This window comes from Simochromis diagramma, unplaced genomic scaffold, assembly GCF_900408965.1.
Source record: "Simochromis diagramma unplaced genomic scaffold, fSimDia1.1 OVJJ01000603.1, whole genome shotgun sequence".
Taxonomy (NCBI): Eukaryota; Metazoa; Chordata; class Actinopteri; order Cichliformes; family Cichlidae; genus Simochromis; species Simochromis diagramma.
Genome location: NW_024387414.1, coordinates 3,579,931 through 3,600,330, shown reverse-complemented (window position 1 = coordinate 3,600,330; position 20,400 = coordinate 3,579,931). Strand labels below are relative to the sequence as shown.

Sequence of the window (20,400 nt, the reverse complement as noted above, 5' to 3'; positions counted from 1 at the left end):
AGTGGCCTTTAACACACCTCTGTTACATGTTGTTGATTCACTGTGTTTGAGAGTGGCTCCAGATATGTTCCACTGTTATTACTGCTGACTTAAAACTGAGAACCACTTACACAGTCAGGCCCTTTATGGATGTAGCTGTAAACATGTGATGAAGCCCTCTTTGGTGACAGTAGGCAACACATGGTGACGTAATGCCGGGCAGGAGGAATGAGCCATTTTTGCTTATTATACAGTCGAATATAGACAAAATGTTTTGAATGCTTAACCTGAAAAAAATGGAAAATGCACTTTTTCCTTAACTTCACATTCTTCCAATTGTTGCTCTAATTTTATCTCCATTCTTTAAACAACAATGTAGCAAACCTGCGAGCAACAATGTAGCAAACCTTTTTAGTGTTTCCTCAGCAGTTATGGCAAGTAGGGCTCATCATTTTCACAACTAAATTGCAAATACAATAAGAGATCTATGATATGTAGAGAAGGTGGTGCATTTGGTTGATAATACAGACCGTGTGTGACACAGTTACAATTCATATGAGTCAATATTTTTTATGAGCTTCCTTATGAACTGTTTTTTTCTACGTGGCGGATTGAACTGCTGGTCCTGTATGGATTAGATGAAATAGATTTGAAAATTGACAATGCAGCTGTTGAATGTATCTCATTTTCACCATGTGTGTAGTTGAGGTGCTTATTGTGCTCTTGTTTTTGTGCGTTTTATCAGATATCGGACGTTTGTCTCAGAGGACGCAGGCCCCAACACATTGGTTGCTACGGTGCTGGCAAAGGACCCCGATGGTGATGGGATCACGTATAAGATCACCACAGGAAATGAGGAGGGCAACTTTGTCATTGACAACCAAAAAGGTTTGATAACTGGACTGTTTGTAGTTTTCATTCGATCATTAATGTTGGATATTCTTTTAACAACTGCTTGTTTCCAAACTCCATATTTGTATTTTTGAAAACTGCTACATGATTCATCCTTCAAAAGCAATCCTTATTTGTCCTACACTGGGCCGTCTTGCAGCCCCTCAGTTCATCTTCTGTCTGAGCAAAATGGTTTATTCATCTTGCCCCTCCCCTTTCTTCTGATAGGCTGCAGCTAGAAAAGAGGAGGTTGGAACTGGAAGTGGGTGGGGCTTCTGTGCTGACCGACAGAGCTGTCTAAGGATATCTGCCTTGCAGTTTAAGTTTAACAGTTTTTACCTCACAGAGATGCCTTACTCTTGTAAACTTTCAAACTATCTATGTTTAAAAGCAGACACATAACAGAAAATAAGGAAAAGCAGAATATTTTTTTTCTTCTACATGTAGATTATGTACAGAGAAGAATTAAGAACTTATGTGCAAACACTCCGCCCTTCAAATATGTGTTTCATATGAGTTTTCTCAGCACGGTGGCACGGTGGTTAGCACTGTTGCCGCACAGCAAGAAGGTCCTGAGTTCAATTCCAACATCAGGCCGGGATCTTTCTGTGTAGAGTTTGCATGTGCTCCCCGTGTTTGTGTGGGTTCCCTCCGGATACTCCGGCTTCCTCCCACCATCCAAAGACATGCAGCTTGTGGGAAAATCCAAATTGCCATTAGGTGTGAATGTGAGCGCAAATGGTTGTCTGTCCCTGTGTGTTGGCCCTGCGACAGACTGGCAATCTGTCCAGGGTGTACCCCGCCTCCCGCCCTATGACAGCTGGGATAGGCTCCAGCGCCCCCCGCGACCCTGAAAAAGGAGAAGCGGAAGTGGATGGATGGATATGAGTTTTCTGTCCCTCCTCTGTGGCACTGTATTTGAGACGGTTTCATTGCCTGTCTTTTTTTTGTTTTTTTAAAGCTCAAGGAGACTACATGTTTGAGATAAATTTACCTGCTCCATGGTGGTGCATGATGAATTATTTTTATCTTGCTGCTTAAGATTTTAGGGGAAGAATCCTAGAACCTCAGGCTGCTTGGGGCTCTGTTATTATTTTGCTCTTCACCCATTTAGCACAAACCCTGAAACATCCACAAAGTGTTCTCTTTCCACAGTTATTTTCACCTTGCTTTGCAGTGTTTCTTCCCTGCTCTACACTGAAAAAAGAAAATAGTTGAACCAACTTAATTGAATTATTTCAATTGGTAACACCAAATTTAATTAAGTTCTTTGAAATTAAGTTAATACATTAAATTAACACAACTGATTTAAGTTACATGTACTTAATAAATTAATTGTTGTCAAATAAACATTTTGCATTAATCCAACTTAAAATTAAGACATTTCAACTTAAAGTTTTCAGTTTTTCCAACCCAATAATTTGCATAACCCAAAAGTAAAATATTGCTCTTTGCTAACCTAATAATGTGGTTTAGTGTAAATTACTTTTTGTAGTGACTCTAAAATGAAATTTTAGTTTGTATAATAAAGCTTAAATCAAAATTTTAAGTTGGCTGAAAATATTTTTCAAAAATTCAAAATCCAATGTTTTTTTTTTTTTTAAATGCTTTATTGTATAAATGTAATAAAGTATTACCTTTATGGCAACCAACACAGCTTTTGGTCAAATACATTACACATTTGTCCTTTTTGAAACACATATGCACAAAATGCAAGTAACGCTTAGTAGGACCACAAAGTTGTCAACAAAGTGTAAAGTGCAACACAGTATTACACAAATATCAATCTTAACACATACAGTGTCAACTATGAAAAAGTGCCCCAAGAGTATACAGAAACTACTCTTCAGCTATAGCCAATGAATAAATATCTGAACAGTGTAGCTGACCAATGGGGATGAAAAAATATAAACACTCCTTTAGAGTTTTAGAATGTCACAACAGTTTGTTGTATAACTGAGCACATCAAACCTGAAATTCAACCTTTCCCTTGAAACGAAGGCAAATATGTCTGAAAAAAAAAATAAAAAAATAAATAAAATACCATACAAAGTATGTATAAAAGCACATTAAATTGGGGTTTGAGGTCTCTTGGAGCATAAAAAAGGCCCAACATCCAAAAGAGACTACATATTTTACATGCTATATGTCCAAACACAGTTGTTCCTTCGCATTATGGCACAAGGCCATTTGTCGGTCATTGTTCTGTGCCATTACTGGGAGCTTTGAAGTTTGATATACAGATTTTGGACTTTGGGGGACATCTTGTGCTGATCAAGCTGCATGAAGATTTTTTGGAGCACTTCAAAAGTGAAGCGAAAGGGTTTTGGATAAGCTAGGTTGAGTGCATAGATCAAACCTAGAAGCAGGGCACAAGCTGAGGCAACTGAAGTTAGTTCATGCAACACTTCCACACCCTCAATGACAATGCCAATGTCTTCAGGTGGCTCCTGCAGTCCCTCCCCCTCCTTCCGAATCACATACACTGCCATGGTGACCTCGTCCAGGTCCCTCTGAACATCATCTGCTCCACAGTCCTACAGAGGGGTACAAGACACAAACACAAATCATCATTAGCCTCACTTCTTACTGTGATTAAGTGTTTGGGTGATGTACCAATATGTGTTATGTGCTGGGCTATTTCTTGGCTGGGTGTCATCACACACCAGAAACAGCAGAGAGAGGTGTATCAATCTGACTCTAATCAAATTGTAAGCAAGAAAGATAAGATTTCCCAACATGTCAAACTATTCCTTTGAACTTGAATAATCAAGTAAGCCCGTCTTACTTAAAACAAAGTCAATCCAATATGTAATGTGTTGTTGCTGGGAATTACATAATGTCCAATATGGTCATGATAATAAATACATGTCAGCAATCCCACTATGGTTCACGTGTTATGTTTGTTCTAACAGTTAACTTTTTTTGTGTCCCTTTGACAAGATGTGCTGACAAACTGTTGAAACTTACAAGGTATTCCTTGATCAGGCCATCTGCATCTTCTCCCAGGAAGATGGTGAGGGCTTTCAGCACACATTCCCTCCGATGATTAATGTCCACAGTCTAGAACAACAAATGTTGATTAATTTTAAACTCTAAATTTCATAAGACAGACATCCTTACTCTTATTGCTTAACTTACATGTACTTTATTTAAAAACAGTAATTCACAAGCCCAGAGATTCATTACAGAAAGAAAAGGGGATGAGTTCAGTGGTGTATTTTTTGAGTCGCTAAAAACATTCATGCATATGAAAGCCATGATTAGCATTGGCCTGCCCATATTGTCTTTATGAAGGATTCAGATATATTTTGACAGCCCTCTTAGTTACGAAGCATCTTGTTTGATGGTACAGATTTACCTGGTCCAATGTGTCCAAGATGTTCGCAATCTTTTGGCGTGTTGCTCCTCCTTTGGCACGTATGACTTTGATCAGCTGACTTGAGTGCATGTCTAACTGGGCCATGAACTTCCACTCAAGAGGAACAGCCATGAGCCTCTGGAACTCTGTATTTATCTAAAAACAAAACACAAATGACAGTAGATATTGTATTATGGAACAAAATGCTGAAACTGATTGTATGCCAAAATGTCTATATCCCAAAAAGTATAACATATATGGAAATTCAAAATGTAAATTCTTTCATTAAGTTCAGTGTTATAAAATCTCAACCAAATCAAGTTATGACCGATTCATGAAAGTTAACTGCAATAAATCCTGAAGCATACAGACTTCGATCACTTCAGTTCCATTCTTACCTCTTTCTGTGTGAAGAGTGCAGGCCATCTGTCCTTCAGTTCCTGAATGCTTGGTTCTTGGTTTACCACCTCATGTCGTCTGTAGGCAAACGTGTTAGCCATTTTGTCTGCGATGACCCTTTCATTGTCCCTTATCCCGATCTCTGTCAGAAGTTCTAGTCTCACTTTTTCCATGCTGTCCAGAGTCTCACCAGTAGGAAAGGATGGATAAAAGTTAGCTTCAGAACGTTTTGGCTTCTTCACTTTTTTAGCAGGGAAAGCATCTGTAGTAGCTTTAGATTTCCGTGAGTTTACACACAGCTCTGGACACCCCTGTAATTTGAGCTGGGTCCTGTAGTTTGCCATTTTGTACTTCAGTCGTTGTTTCCAACCGTAGCAGCCATTGAATGATCCAGGTTCTTTCAAACATGGGTGCTTTTTGATAAGGGCCTCTGCAGCTGCGCAGAAATGTGCATCCTCTGGATAGGCCTTGTAACGGTAAATTTCTTCTGCAACTCTTTTCAGGATATCAGACAGCATTCGGGCGCTTAAAGTCAACATTTTTTGGCTCACACGGTACTCAGTATTCCCCCTCTCTAGCTGTAGCTCTGTGTCATATGAAAATTGGGGAATTGCAAAGTCTTCTGGCCACTGTTGTGTTCGAGATGACATAGATTCAGGGGATGAGAGGATAATTGTGTCATTTGATGCCACCGAAATACCGTCATCAGACTCAAATGAAAGAGACAGAGATGAAGTGGACTGATCGGCACTGATCAAAGGTGGATTTGTTTGCTGGTGGATCACTTTGATTGTCCCCAAATTCCGAAGTTCGGTGGTAGAATTCAGATTAAAGAAGTCGTTGCCAAAGTCTTGGTCCATGTATTGCAGTCTGAAGTTACCTTTTAACCCAAAGGTAGTCTTTATCGTGCTGAGAAGGTCTTCAAGTGACTCTGGGATGCCATTTGGAAGAGTCAGCTTTTCAATGTTGTTCTCTCCTAAAATCACCTTCAGTCTTGCAGGTGTTGAACCAGCCATGGTGGTCTGAGAACAAAGCACAAGCACAGTTAGTGAGGATCAACATGTAAACCACTGACATTTCCAATTAGGAGAATTTAATGTCAAACTAAAGGAAAAGAGAGAAGGCAAAGAGAGGAGGAAAGGGGAGGAGAAAATGAAGAGGAGAGGTGGAGATCAGCTGAGGCAGCGAGGAGAGAAGGCAAACCGAAGAGGAGAAGAGAGATGGCGAGAATATGGGAGACATTGAAGAGAAGAGAGAAGGAGAGGAGGTGAGGAGAATATAGGAGACAACAAGGAGAGGAAAGAAGAAAAAGAGAAGAGAAGCAGAAGGGGGGAGAGCATAGGATTAGCATTCACTGACTGGAATCCAGCAACCTGCATTAAAAAAATGACATAACTGATGAATTGCCAATGACATCATCACACCACTTTGGCTTGCAGTATAAAATAAATATGTTCTGAGAACACATTAGTATTGTATGGGTCTGGGTTTTGTTTTCCCACTTAAGAAAATACTTTATCATATTTTGAGGCCTCACCATTTAAACATGGACATATCTTTTCAAGGTGACAAGACGCATTCCTCTAATTTTGTAGTCTGCCAGTGGGTAGGTATCATGCAGTTCTTGTGGCTCAACAAGTTCCACTTCTTTGCTTGGTGATGTTTTGAGATCATAAGCTCTGTAGTGTTCCATATACCATCCGCTAAGCTTTTTCAGAATGAAGATTAGTTTGTCCTGCAGTATCACCATTTGGATGATTTCACCAAACTCTGGCAGTCCTCCCAGTGAGCCGTGGATCAAGATCATCCCACACTTGTAGATTATTCCATTATATGCTACACTTTTAGCCAAGCACACATTGTCCATATCTGGAGACTTCTGTCTCAGTGCATTTGAGATGTCCTTGTTAAGAACATCAATGTGAACAGTGGAAACATCTGTTACTTCCAGTGGGGGTTTGGCAAAGCTAATTGCATGCAAATGATATGCAATCTGATACTGATGTCTCTGTGAAAGGGAAAGAAGTACATTTTTGAAGCATCTGATGTTCCTTGCAACTCTTTTAAAAAAACTATGCTTTGCTTCGAATCGCATAGTCCATAGTGCAACCAGTGGCCCAAACTTACGGATCAAGTATGGATAATGTTCCAAGTAGTGGTGCTTTGGTTTAAGATTAACATCTGGGAAAACCTCTTGAAACTTGATTCTGTGCTCGGAGATCTTAAAACCAAGATATGCAATGGAGTCCTCAGTATGAACAGGACTGACAACAAGATCAACAATGTCCTTCAAGTCTGTTAAGATGTGCCAAGCAGGCTCCTCACAGGGTACACTCTGCCCAACGAACAAAGGCAAAAATCTGATAAGACTCCAGTTCTCGTGTGCATTCCCTCCTACACTTTTTTTGGATGCAAAACTGAGAGCCACAGGATGAGGTTGATTTGTTTTGTCAGCCCACTTAAAGTTGAAAGATGATATTGCTTCATTCAATGTACATAATGTGAAATACTTTTTTTTGATTAACAAATTGAGGCAAAGCGCAAGTTCAAAAGGAACAATTCCCTCAAAAAGATCATGTACAACATCAGGTGGAAACCCAGTGGTAACATCAAAATGTGAGAGGTGCTTTGACAAAATACACTTTGATTTCACACCATAATAACTGGGCCATTTGTTTTCCTCAATAATTCGTAAATGATCTGCATGAATGTCTTTTGTTCTTAAAGTAAAGACTTCACTTCTGACTTCAATAGTCTGGAACTCTGATGTTTCTGCAGTGCAAAATCTACATACATATGTCCCTGAGAAATTTTCAAAGAATCCAGCAATACTGTGTGCACCAAGGTTGTCGGCAACAACACACTGAACAGTGCCTTTTACTGTTCTGCCCAACTTTGACAGAAATATCCCACTCTGTTCCAAAATGACAAGATCATTAATTACAGGTTTTAACACTTTCTCATACCCATAGCACTTCAGATCATTACTTTTGATTAAAGCAGCCAAATAGATTGAGGTTAAAGCAGAATTACAGCCTGGTGGCAAATTACCCAAAACCCAGTACAATCCACAAATTTTATGTTTCCTCCGTGATGTACCAAGGGGATTACATATTTCGAATTCATCAATGTATAATATCAATGAAATGCTTTCCTGCTTGGACAACAGTCCATTTTCATGGAAGAAGTCACCATCGAAGATAGTTTTGTAGTGCACAGAAGTTTTTTGAGGCTGATTATCTACAATATTCAAATTAACAGCCTGATCCAAGATTGTCTGGCAGTCAAGAATATGCTGCAAAGACTTTAAAATTGAAATATATTGGAATGACTTGTTATTTTTTCGGTCAAGTATATATTCCACTGGTTCCACTACTTTAAAGTGGCTCTTATAGTATGCTTTTCGTCTCCAAGGACTGGAAAGTGGACCTTTATCTCCAATTGCTTTTTTTACAGGGTTTGTCTCACAGAGTACACTGGCTAGCTTTTCAACAACTGACTGGTCAAATTGGCATCCGTTGTCTTGTAATACTTGGCTAATAGTCTTTTGGGTAATCGCCACAGAAACAGAACCAATCAAATAGTTTAACTCCTGCAAAAGCTCATCTACAGCTGCATTAGACACAAGAAAGATGTGTTCCAACTTAAGGAGCACTGAAGCAATTTTAAGCTCAATATCCTTCTCTAAGTTTTCAGAATACCCATTGTCAAAAGCAGAATTTAAATTTACATCACTCTCTATAATTTCCACATCTGAAATATCACTGGCAACACTGGCACAAGATTCATCAACAGAACTTATTCCAGGCTTAAATGTGTTCACTGTACCAGAGTGTTTTCTGTATTTATGACTTTTGAAGTTCTCATAGACATTGGTTTTATATTCACAGTTTTGGAACACACATGTTACAGTCTCCTTATTTTTAAGATGCTGATAGATATGTTGAAAATATTCTCTTTCTGTGGAGAGTTGATTATGGCCACAAATATGGCAAGTGAATGTGGACGCAGCTTTGGAGACTGCTTGTTGGGCAGGGTGATTTCTTGATAGATGGCTCAGTAGGGCGTTCCAAGTCTTGAACCTACATGCACAATTTAAATAAGTGCATGGATATGAGTGGCCTCGTCCGTAATGCCTATGAATCAGTTTGTAGTGTTTGAGCAATTCAGATCTTTTTGTTAATGTTGTCCCACAGTCCTTGCATCTCCACATGAAGCATAGCACTGGAGAAACAAAGAGACACACTTTACTGGGTGTATATAAATAATTTGAGAAAACACAGAGGGAGAGTTGGGCAATATTACAATGGTGATATGAGACTAGATCTCATCTCAGCTTTTTGCCACATTGCCCAACACAAAGCGAATCATTTAAACACAAAATGTATTCATCAAATGTAGCCAGCCCTCTCTAATTAGATTTTAAAGGGATAAGTTCAAAACAAAAGTTTAAAAACAAAACCCTAATGCCCATAGGTACATTTTTTTTTTGCAATTGTTTTATATATATAAAGCCGATTCCTGTTCAGTGTAAAACTGAATTAAGTTTAAATGAGCAGTATTGGGAAGGTTACTTTTAAAATGTATTCCATTACAGATTACAGAATACATGCCCCAAAATGTATTTTGTAACGTATTCCGTTACATTACTCAATGAGAGTAACGTATTCTGAATACTTCGGATTACTTAATATATTATCATGCTGTTTACAACTACATGAATGTGATTTATTACTATTACTGAAGGTCCGCGGCTCCGAACAGTAGTAAAGGAACCTCTGGCTAATACGTGGGTTCCGTGTCGGGCTCGTAGCCGAAAAATAGCTTTACTTTGTTGTCTAGGCCAACTTTGCTAGCGAGAGACAGAGAGAGGCGTTGAAAGGCTGCTCCAACAGAACTTATTGTTTCGGAGGAAAACACGAACACGGTGTACAGTCGAGTCTTAATAGCTTACTTACAACTGGGCTCGTCAGGCACTCTTCTTGGCTGCAGTGGTTATTATTATATTTACATGCTTCCAGCTCCCGTTTCTGCTTGATGATAACTCGTACTTTTCCACTCTCCCTTTTCTCCCTCCTCGCGCTCACAGACCCATAACGTGTATGGCAGTCCATTCTCCCTGCAGCACGGACTACACTACCCATGAGGCTACATTCTTTAGGGCTATGTCTGTAACACTCTACCTTTTAGCTTAGCACAACAACAACAACAACAACAAAAAGGTGCTCTCTCACCCAGGAAACACAGTCGCAAAGAGAGCGCGTCACCCTGTAACCATGGTAACCGTAACGCTGCAGCCTGGAACAACAGAACGTAGCTGTCAAACAAAACCCAAACAGTCCTGACCCGCGACAATATGAAACAGGAAAGTACCGCAGTGTAATCCATTTATTTCAACAAAGTAAATGTACTCTAAATACCACCTTTTTAAACGGTAACTGTAACGGAATACAGTTACTCATATTTTGTATTTTAAATACGTAACGGCGGTACATGTATTCCGTTACTCCCCAACACTGTAAATGAGACATTACTATTTTGAACTTGCATACCTTTGTTGTTGATGAAGTGAAAATACGCAAGTTCACAGGTAAAACGAGCTGCCTGGCACGCCTCCACACAGGAATGCCCCTCTTGAAGTAGTCACTGAGCTGAGAAGAAGTTAGGTCAGAAGGTGGCGATGGGGCATCACATTGGACACCAAGCCAAAGGTTGTGGCACTGTTCAGGGTTCCAACCAGAGGTGATGTAATCTTTCTGCCATCAGCAGACACCCCTCTGGAGAGGTTGACAGGAAGGAAAGGAAGCGCTACCCAAAGTCCTAAAGATTAAAGATATGTTCGAGTTAGTCTGTCGATCTTTCATCATGTTTACAGTGTTCATCTGCATCTATGTACTTATATATGTATTCAGACACAGACCAGAAGTGTGCTAGGTCTACAAGAAATCTGATGGCTGTATTTTCTGTGTTCAATAGCGTAATACTTTCTTCTATGATTTCTAATTTTGATTTTCTGCCGCACACCATCTCCCTCTCACACGGCTGATCCGTGCGTGTACGAGCGCCGCACGCACCCTTTCTCCTCGCCTTCTTAACGTCATGTACATTGAAAGCAATGCAAGCGGCAGTAAATGCATGCTTCCTGGAGCCACCACAGCTAAACTTTACCTCCTACATCACCCGTGGCCGTGACCGCATGAACTATTCGCGCCGACAGGCATACTGCGAACAACCACTCGTGTATAAATGCGCGCGCCCGAAGTAACGTAGTCTGAAGAGAACCGCGGTCCAGCTTGCCGCTATAATGTGCTAATGCTAATGAATAACTAACAGTAAGCCAACACCGACACACTGCATGAATACACAACTTTAAGCTAGCATTACGATATTAAAACAAGAGAGTACCGCCGGCAAACTACTAACTTAACCTACATGTCCAAGCACAAACTACCAACAGGTCTGACATTTCGCTAATGTTAGCAGGGCTGAATGATAGCGGTTTGGTCAGGTCAATTTACTAAACACTTAACAATACAGTTGGAATATTTTTATATCTAATATATTAAAATATGTGTTCTACATTTGACTTACCTTCAAGGACTATGGAAAAAGTAATATCTTCGTTACCTTATTGACCAAATTGTTCACGAGGTCCTGCCTGCAGCCAAGTGCCTCTCAAATTGTTGTTCTCAACCGCAGGTAGAAAATTCTGGAGAAGGCGGAGACGTCATGACATCAGACGCACTGCGTCACGAGAAACCTAATTGATGCAGGTTGACTCTAATGAGAATAGCAGGTTACATGTGTACTGAGGGAACAACACGTAATAACAAGTTGATATACTCCACAAATTTAGACTGGCTCCACTAAAGCAGAAATCTTAATGAAACTGACTCTTAACTTTACGTAACTTCAACTACTGCTGAAATACACTTTTTAGAGTGTATTTACATACACCATATAAATATAAAAGCTCTGTATTTTGTCAAGTGTGGCCCCAGGGGGTCTTGAAAATATGCTTTATAGTGTGTGTTTTGGTTTAATGTCCTTCACCACAGCTACTGTTCAGTGGATGAGGATGCTTCACTGGCGCTCCTCTTACTGCTAGCAGCTTTGTAAAAGATATTGAAATTCTGACAGGTCGTGTCATAAAGACATTAGAATTACCAGCCAAAGTGTGAAGACCATTTTCACAGTCCCTCAGTAACAAAATACCATCTGAAGTTTATAGTCACACATCTCAACTTCCTCCGAGGCAGGTGCAGTAATGCCAGGAGCAATATGAAATGGGAAACTGTGTTAATGACACAGTGTGTGTTTTGTGTGTGTCCGGGAGCTGTAATAGTGGCAATTTCATTGCGGTTCGACCCTTTTTGTAAATTGAAACCCCCTTTGAATCTGCATTTCACATCACAGGCTAATACGATGACTTTTACAAATTCAATTACTCAACTTCAAGGCGCAATTTCCTCTGTTCACCTGCAATGACATTCACTGTCAGCTGATAGAAGCGGCCATTTTATCAAGCAAAGAAAAGATTTGTAGCAATAACTCGATTTCGTCACCTATCAGAAGATGACTCTTTGCCATTTAGATTGTTGGCTCTGCTCGGGTTTTGTCACACTGACCTAATTTTTGCCGTCATCAAAAGTTCACTTTTTAATTCAAGTTTCTTTCAGGCTTTCTCAAACTGACAGCGTGCGAGGTTTGCTATATGGGAAAAGTTAATGTTGACACCTCGCAAAAACTAATTGAGCCAAATTCATGACACTTGGTGAAGACGTGCTAGACGTGCATGGACAGTGGAAGTCTCTAGACCGGGATCACGTTCCTTAAAACTGACAAAAAGGGGTGTTAGCTGAATTTCATTCCCAAGTGCCCTTCAAGCTAACCTGTTTTCATGTAAAATAGATGCCAATGTCTCATATACACATTATTTATAGTTGGCATATACTGATCAATTTAGCCGTTATCAATTTCTTCATTTTCATCTCTTCTCTTAAGGTCATTCTGATCAGAGGCTGCTCACTGACCTACTCGGCACAGCACACATTTATACTTGTCACTGTAAACCAGCACAAGCAGTTTCAGGACCTTCAGCTGAAGAGATGAAGCGATAGCTGTCATTTTCAGTCTTCTCTTTTTTGTTTTTAGCTTCTTTTCAGATTTCAGATTTAATTTCAGACGTATCAAAATGTTTTTCTAGAAAAGGCTAGGGTTTGGATCTTTATCTGAATTTGAGTTTATGGCACATTGGGCTTCTGCTCAGGCTAAAGGTGGGGAGAGTTGAGAAATATGATACGATCAAAGGATAAAGTTACAAAAATAAATCAAACACATTAAGATGAGATTAAGATAACTCTTTATTGTCATTGCACAGTCATACATAGTACAATAGTACAATAAAATTGGAAAACTGTCCCACGTCGGCACTACATACAACACAACACGACACGACACATCACAACACAGTAACTTAAATTAGTGATCAAATGACGAATAAGTGTATGTGTATTGCACACTGTTATTATTCCATACTTCCACGTTCCTAAAATAACCAGTAAAATGATAGAAATCATGTTGTTTATTATAAGTGTGCACTTATACTCCGAGGGATACAACTAACTTACACTACCAACATTTTTACTCTAGTACAAAGATGCATTGACTTGTTCGTGGATGTGAAGATGTTTTGCTTTGCTTTTTTTGTTTTTGTGATTTAGAAATACAGTATGGTATCGGTTTTACTTTTTATTTCAGTCCTTCTCAAAGCTTGTTTCTTTGCAATTTGCAAGTTGTGCTAATATTAGCATCATAGGTAAAAAAGGAAATCTTTGGAAAATGCACATGCATTTTCACAGTATGATGATGGTGTTTGGTGTGTCCACCTTTTGGCTTTTACTGGTTGAAAGCATCAACTCGGTAGGCATTAAATTTCACTGAATATGTTCATGTTAAGCTAGGATTATTTTGCAATGTTCCAGAAGCTTCTCTGATGTTAGGAGTGCTTGGCTTCCCCAGTTTTCAGGCATCGCTGAAAACGTTAAGTGGAGTTGAGTTCAGGTGAATGTGGAAAAAAGTCCATAATGGTCGGCACTCTCTAGTTTTCTTTGGCCTTCAAGTAGTGAAGCAAAGCGATTTGGGGCATTTGGGCTCATTATCCTGCTGCAGTATCAATCCCTTTCCACAAGTATGAGGTGTATGGCTTGAGAGAGACTTCTCCTTGGTCTGCATGGAACTGATTTGGTGCAGGAGTCCTAGTGTAGCCAAGCACACCCAGATTCTGAACATTCCTACTACAAAATTTCACTGTGGATTTACTTTAGTCTCCTTCTGTCTCCTTTATATATCCTTTTATGCATGGTTACATATTTTTTTTTTTCCTTTTTTTTTCTTCTTTAATTTTATTCAAATGCTGTGACATGCTGGCACATCTTAACCCACCTCAAGCATCTGGCCTTATTTCCCCGAGTGGTTTAGAGCTGCTACTCATCTTCTCCCTTTGAGAGAACTTTTACTGATGCATTCTTTTAATTTCCTCAAGTACAAACATATTTTAAGTAGTGTTGTCAGCGTTAATCTCGTTAAAATGACGTTAATGCCATAACCGCATTAACGTGGCAAATCACCGTTAGTGAGTTAATGCGGATCGCCCCGTGCGTGGGGCTGCATGGCGTCAACGTGTTAGCGCAGTCAGTTCGTTGACAGTGCCGTCCAGCCCCATGCACGTCATTTTAACGAGATTAACGCTGACAGCACTAACTTTAAGTCAAAGTGACTGATTGTGACAAGGTCCTGATGAGTGTATCATGCCCACTTCAAAGTCTAAATTTGAAACTCTGCTTTAGTTTAATTACATATTTAACTGATTTTCAATGCAGACAAATTGGATGAGTTAAAAAAAGAAAAAATAATGTATTACACATTACTCATTATGTTTCTTAAAAGTAATGCACTATTTTTCTTAATTACTCATCAAAGAAAGTAATTTATTAGTCTGCTCATTACATTACTTTCACGTTACTGCAAATGAGCTGAAATACTTGCCGACAGTGCTAAGTTAAAGTTAAAATCCATCTGAGATGTACAGGTAGAAATGGAGCCTACAAGCCTGACTACAAACTTTGTCACTGATTTTGTTACCTGTGGAAAATCAGGCTTTGGCTGCTGCGCTGGAGTAAACACTCAGCTTTAACAACATTCTGGGTTCTTGGCTAGCTTTGCATTAGCATGCTGTCTGTACAAATGCTTGCAAAGAGCTGATATTGTGTTAACAGCGATAATGTAGTTGTTCCTTTCTGGAGGCAGTTTGCAATTTACAATTGTGCTCTAGTTCTTCTGTGCATTTAAAAAAAATGTCCATATCACCTCTGCTGAAAAGTTGCAGACGGATTCTTTTCTTCCTCCCGCACACAAACTCAAATCAGCTGATTGTAGCATGTCTGTTACATTTTTTTCCCTTTCTATCCACCTAGCATGCAGATAACATAAGAACCTTTGTAACGCAAAGACAGTATTGTAACTGTAATGTAATTACTGGATTTAGTAATTCATTACTTTGGAATGTGTTTTCAGTGTCTAGCATTCTTTTTTTGCTTGCTTCAAACCAGTTTAGTGGCTGGAATAAATGAGACTTTGGGACATTAAGGATGGGGATGCTATTTGGCGAGTGTAGCTGGAGCAGGAAGACAGTGTTTGACTTCATATCCATGCTAAAACCACGCTTTAAATTGTTTCAGAAAATCTTTAGTTTATGTTTGACGTCATTATTTCAAGTTTAGTTCTGATCTTCAGAATGCCATATTCAGCATCATTCTGCAAATCTTTGAGGGGATGTGGAGAATCAGATTGTTTGTAAGGTGTTACCAGAAGGAATCAATTACCTGGATCGCATATACAAAAAAATCGAAAAATGCATTCTGCATCAGTAAACTAACTAGACAGTTGGCTAACATATAAATGATGTAAAAAAAAAAAGTCAGTATACATGGAATCTCTGTGAACATATTTCTCCATATGAATATGATGAAATTATAGGCAAGAGGCAAGACTTTTGTTACTGGAAGATTTCAGGACTGTGTTCTATTTCTAGTCAGGGTAGCACTGACATTTAAGTTGCCATATGGGCTATGTGGAAACAGAAGAAGCACAATGTGATGTCAGCTGTTGTCTGAAAAGTATTTAGCTCTTTAAATTTATCTGCATTCATAAATGGTGACCAGCAGACAGAGCAGGAAACCTCAAGTGGAAATGGGCTTAAAAAATGGGCCTATTCGCCCAGAAGCTCACACATCTGACAATAGCCAATGGGTTGTAAGATTGGGATAGGTGTAACATACGTTTTCTTCTGCAGAAATCCAACTCGCTTTGAGCCTGCTGCAGTGTCCGTCCTCTGTGTCACTATCATATTACATTCCTTTAATAAGCCCATCTTTAGCTGTGATGGATTTACAGTAGATCCACACTATGACATTACACAGTTTGTCTGCACCAAAGTGTGTGAGCCAAAGTGTGAAACCATAATGCTTGTAATATGATCCAATATCTAGTTTCAAAGAGCCCAATATTTGGTCATTAAAAGTATTTTATGATTCTTATAATGGAAGGCGAGCACATTGGATTCCGCCCACCCTCTCCAGCCCATCTCATTCTCCCTCGGCTACTGATGAAAATCGTTTATTGCCTCTTCTCCCCTCTTGTTGCCAGCTCCCCCCTCTCACCACCTATCCTAAATGTCCGACAATCATTCAAGTGATTATTTTCCTCCCTTCCGGCAGGAGCAGCCTTGGCGGACTCCCTCTTCATGTTAATTTGCCTGTAACTCACCCCAGAATACAGTGTGTTTCCCTGAGATTTAAGACACCCATTAGGATGTGAGCAGGCCGGTCAATATGATGATCACGCTCTTCCTATTAAAACCCATAAATACTAAAACACCCGCTCTGTTGGATGGGAGGAACTATTTATTGACAACTGAGGGGAAATGCTGCAGCCAATAAACATGCTTCTATCATTTCCCTTTTCCCCTCACAAGTTTTATGGCATTTTGGAAGACAGTATTTCCTACAGAAGGAAACTCAGTAGCTGAGTTTGTTTTCAGTGAAGCCTCTTAGGTAAGTGTGTCATAGTGTTGTCTTGTTTTATATCTGTTATTTATTCTTTCCTCTTGAACCGCTTGCCTTCTGTCTATTGTGTTGGGTCTGATTCGCTGACCTGTGTGTGATCCCAGCTTTATGTAACAAACCCACATACTTTTGCCCTCATTCTTCTCCCTGGTCCCCCCCGGCAAATATATTGTTATTCTCTCCCTCGCTATTCCACATCTGACTCTTCTTTAAAGCTTCTACGCTTTTCATCTCTCCTGGCTCCAGCCTGGATTTTGTTGCATGATGCCGAATGGAGGAAGTGCTTCCACTCTCCCTCTGTCCTCCATTCCCCACCCCACTGTGTCCTTTGTCTGCTGTGTCTCACTCACCCCTTGCTTCGTCCTCATCCTTCCTCCCTCCTGGCTGCCTTCATGTGAAGTGACGGATGCTTACTGACCCACAAGGAAACATCTTCTCCATCTCCAGTAGGCTATGATATGTGCTGGCCCTGTTAACGGCAGCAAACACACACACATGCAGAGAGTGTCAAACCCATTGTAGTTTTTTGAGTAATACACATGCACATGTACATAAAAATTTTGTGTATATGTACAACAATATATAAAATAAATAAGCTCCAAATCTGACAAACATATACTTGCATGGTAAAATCCATAACTGCAATATAAGCAAACCTGAACATGGACTCAGAAAATCATGTGCAGATGTTTACATGTATGAATGTTCAGGATGTGTAGATCTACATACAGGCCAGTGAACACTACCAGACACACACATGCACACCCTGCCATTACCCATAATGGCACAGGGACACAGATCTCATAGATTAGAACAGACGCTCACTGTATGTTTTGTTCTTAGAATGTCCTAAAACCTTTTCCATGTCCCATTTTCAACCACTTACCCAGCATGTGTTTCTCTCATCTGAGGCTTTTAGGCCCTATTAGATGTTTATGCCAACCCGAAGCAGAGTAAAGCAGGGATGAGACTAAGGGGCGCCTCCGGTGATCCCTATACGTGTAACATGGTGAGCGAGCTATAGCCTCTCTCTGTGTCTGCCCGCTGCCTTTACTGAACTGGTCACATTTATCTGGCCCTCTGTCTCAATTCATTAAGCATGAGTGCACTACGCAGCACTGTTGGAGCAGTGTGGGTGGAAAGAGAGACAGAAGAGTGGACTAGTGCTTACACTCTTAATGCATCCTTCGCATTGGTATACATGTTTTTGAAATGTTTACTTCACGGTCTGAAAGAGTCCCACTTTCTGATATCAGGAATCTGCATACATACATACATACGCCATTTCTGCTGTTAGTATGTTTGCCTTTACCACTGCAAAGCAAGGGTTTATTTAAGGACATTAGCAAATTTGGGGGGAAATGCTCAGATTGTAAGACATGAAGATGTCTTTCAACAATGAAAAACAATTGATGTAAAATCATGTCTAAGGGTTTCTTTGAATATGTCCAAAGCTTGTAAAGTCAACCAAATCTGGTTTTAACCTCTTGGCTATTCTGAGTGCCATGGCCAATTAACAGGAATTCGGGGTCTCCAGAGGATGAATTGTAATGACTTTGGTGATTGCTGGGGCTCTACTTAACGAAAAAAATATGTCAGCCTTTGCCAGCTAAATTGGCACTCTTAAGTGTTATATTAACAGAATTAGCATTTAAATAGATATATGCTTTATTTATCCTTTGTGCCCAGTTTTCATCAACCCCAGTTGGTTGCTCTTTTTGTAACAAACAATTGTTCTAATTTTAGTCTCATTGTACCTCATTTTTCTTTATTTTCTTTGTATTTCAGTCTCTCGTAAGCCAATTCTACAATGCAACCCCTATCAGCCCCAGCCACGCACCGTACAATAGCCTATTTGGGTTGGAATAATGAGAAATTCAGAGAAAACCATCTAGGTTACTGTCTTTTTAGAGTATGAGCAAATTGCTTCTTCTTTTTTTTTTTTTTTTTTTTGTCCCACACAGTAAAGGTGTTCATATGACAAGGTGGAAGGTTTAGCCATGAATACATTTAACTTCTGAAATGGCCAAACTTCAGCTGGCAGTCAGAAATACAAGCATCGGATAACCTGCCTATAATTAAAACACTTTTGCTGGTCTTGAACTACAAGACCAGCAAAAGTTGGGCTTGGAATACAAGGAAACAACCTTTCCTGTAATAATTGTGAGGGACTCCCAACTCATACAATACTATACTAAAGGCTTGCCTCATTGTTGGGTTTGTCCATGTCAGTATGAATATTTAACTTCATAGTAAGATGGAGAATTTCCTCCTTTCCCAACGTTTTTCTTTCTTTTTTTTTTTACAACATGAAAAAAGGGGGACAGTTAAATGCTTTTTATTGTAATTACCAGAAATATTGGCATAAAGGTATGGCCTTTTTCAAGAAAATTCACTGCCCAATCAAAAAGCCTGACTGTTCAGTTTGTTGCTGTGCAGCTCCGTGACAATATAATGGCTGGTTGTAAACGATGCCCTTATCAGTTCGTGAATTAATTCAAACGAAATAATAGCTAAGGGAAGAGCTGGAGAGGTGAAGACTCATTGAAGTACCCTTTAATTACCAACCAAGTGCAAATGTGTGTACAATGAAGTATGTATTACTGTTGTGTATTTCTCATTAATTAACGGATTGAGTTGGAGCTAGTTTTCTGACACTAGTTTAATTAATCTTTAACAAGTTAACATATTTATATACATTTCTTGAGCAAACACACTGAATGCACTGTTCTTAAAATGAAAATCCGATGCATGTGGGAAGTTTTTAGAAAAATAGTCACAATTCTCGTGGGATTCGTCTGTGGGATTTTGTTTTGTGGTCAGTTTGTTTTACATGGTTATTGAATTATAGTTTCAACTTGGTCTGTTGTTGTTTTGCTTCCTGTTAGTTGTGTGTTTACTTCAGGGTGTTAAGTTTGCAGTCGGGTCCTTGTACTTTTCTTCTTTTAGTATTTAGTCAGCTTGTCTTTCACTGTTTCATTGTTTTGGTTTCATTATGTCCTGAGTGTCATTCATTCCATTATATATGCAGACTTCACTTCTGGTTATGGACGTTACTTAGTTCCTTCAGTGTGTTGTTCTGTTCCTTTTTTTGTCTTCTCCCTCTAATTTCCTTCATGTTTTCATGTTTTCCTGTTTCTGTAATTGTCACTTCCCGTTTTACTTTGGTAGCTATTTGTCCCTGTGTCTTACATTTAGCTTTTCTTCCTCTACTGTGATTGTGTTGATTGTGTGCACCTGTGCCTCACTTCAGCTCTGTGTAATCATCATTAGCCATTAGCATGTGAGCGTTAATATGCCTTCTCACATGTGCTTTCTTTGGAGTTTGTTCCCCGTTTGTTTATCAGCTTGAGTTTGTCACTCCCCTCTGGGCTTTGTGCTTGCTCTGAACTTCACATTGACAGAATAAAAGGTTTTCTTTTTCTTTATTAAGTCTAAGCCTGCACTCACTGGCATTTCAACATAATTCCAGCATTATTAGTTTGATTTTGACATTTCTGCATGTACCTCTGTCCCCCCTCTTCTCTTTTTATATGAGCCATTTCTTACTTGGCTTAAAGCGTAAAACTTTCCTTTTAGATAAAACATGTAATTAGGGCTGGATCAGGTGACCCTGAATCCTCCCCTAGTTATGATGCAATAGGT

The 20,400-nt window shown here is 39.5% G+C and overlaps 2 protein-coding genes across 7 annotated transcripts in view; one reads left to right on the top strand and one right to left on the bottom strand.

Moving 5' to 3' along the window:
• The window catches only part of LOC120720911 (neural-cadherin-like), a 233,486-nt gene that overhangs the window by 30,326 nt on the left and 182,760 nt on the right, over positions 1-20,400 (top strand). The window contains exon 6 of the mRNA XM_040010769.1: positions 725-867. Coding sequence (XP_039866703.1) covers positions 725-867 — 143 coding nt within the window. The remainder of the gene's footprint in view (positions 1-724; positions 868-20,400) is intronic.
• Positions 2,922-11,583, bottom strand: LOC120720912. Of its 6 annotated transcripts, none has more exons than XM_040010773.1 (5): positions 10,183-11,583; positions 4,630-5,652; positions 4,232-4,387; positions 3,841-3,933; positions 2,922-3,407 (listed from the first exon to the last, which is right to left on the bottom strand). In XM_040010773.1, the coding sequence occupies exons 2-5, from the start codon at positions 5,644-5,646 to the stop codon at positions 3,084-3,086; spliced, it is 1,590 nt and encodes a 529-aa protein (XP_039866707.1). In that variant the 5' UTR covers positions 5,647-5,652; positions 10,183-11,583; the 3' UTR covers positions 2,922-3,083. The 6 variants fall into 6 exon arrangements, 5 of the variants coding, with proteins under 5 accessions (XP_039866707.1, XP_039866706.1, XP_039866708.1 ...); XM_040010772.1 differs by lacking the exon at positions 10,183-11,583 and adding an exon at positions 6,168-6,876; XM_040010774.1 differs by lacking the exon at positions 10,183-11,583 and having other exon boundaries at positions 4,630-5,755.

Excerpts from the sequence above, each read along its gene's own strand:
- LOC120720912 (XM_040010770.1), bottom strand. The coding sequence starts at position 8,843 with ATGTGGAGATGCAAGGACTGTGGGACAACATTAACAAAAAGATCTGAA.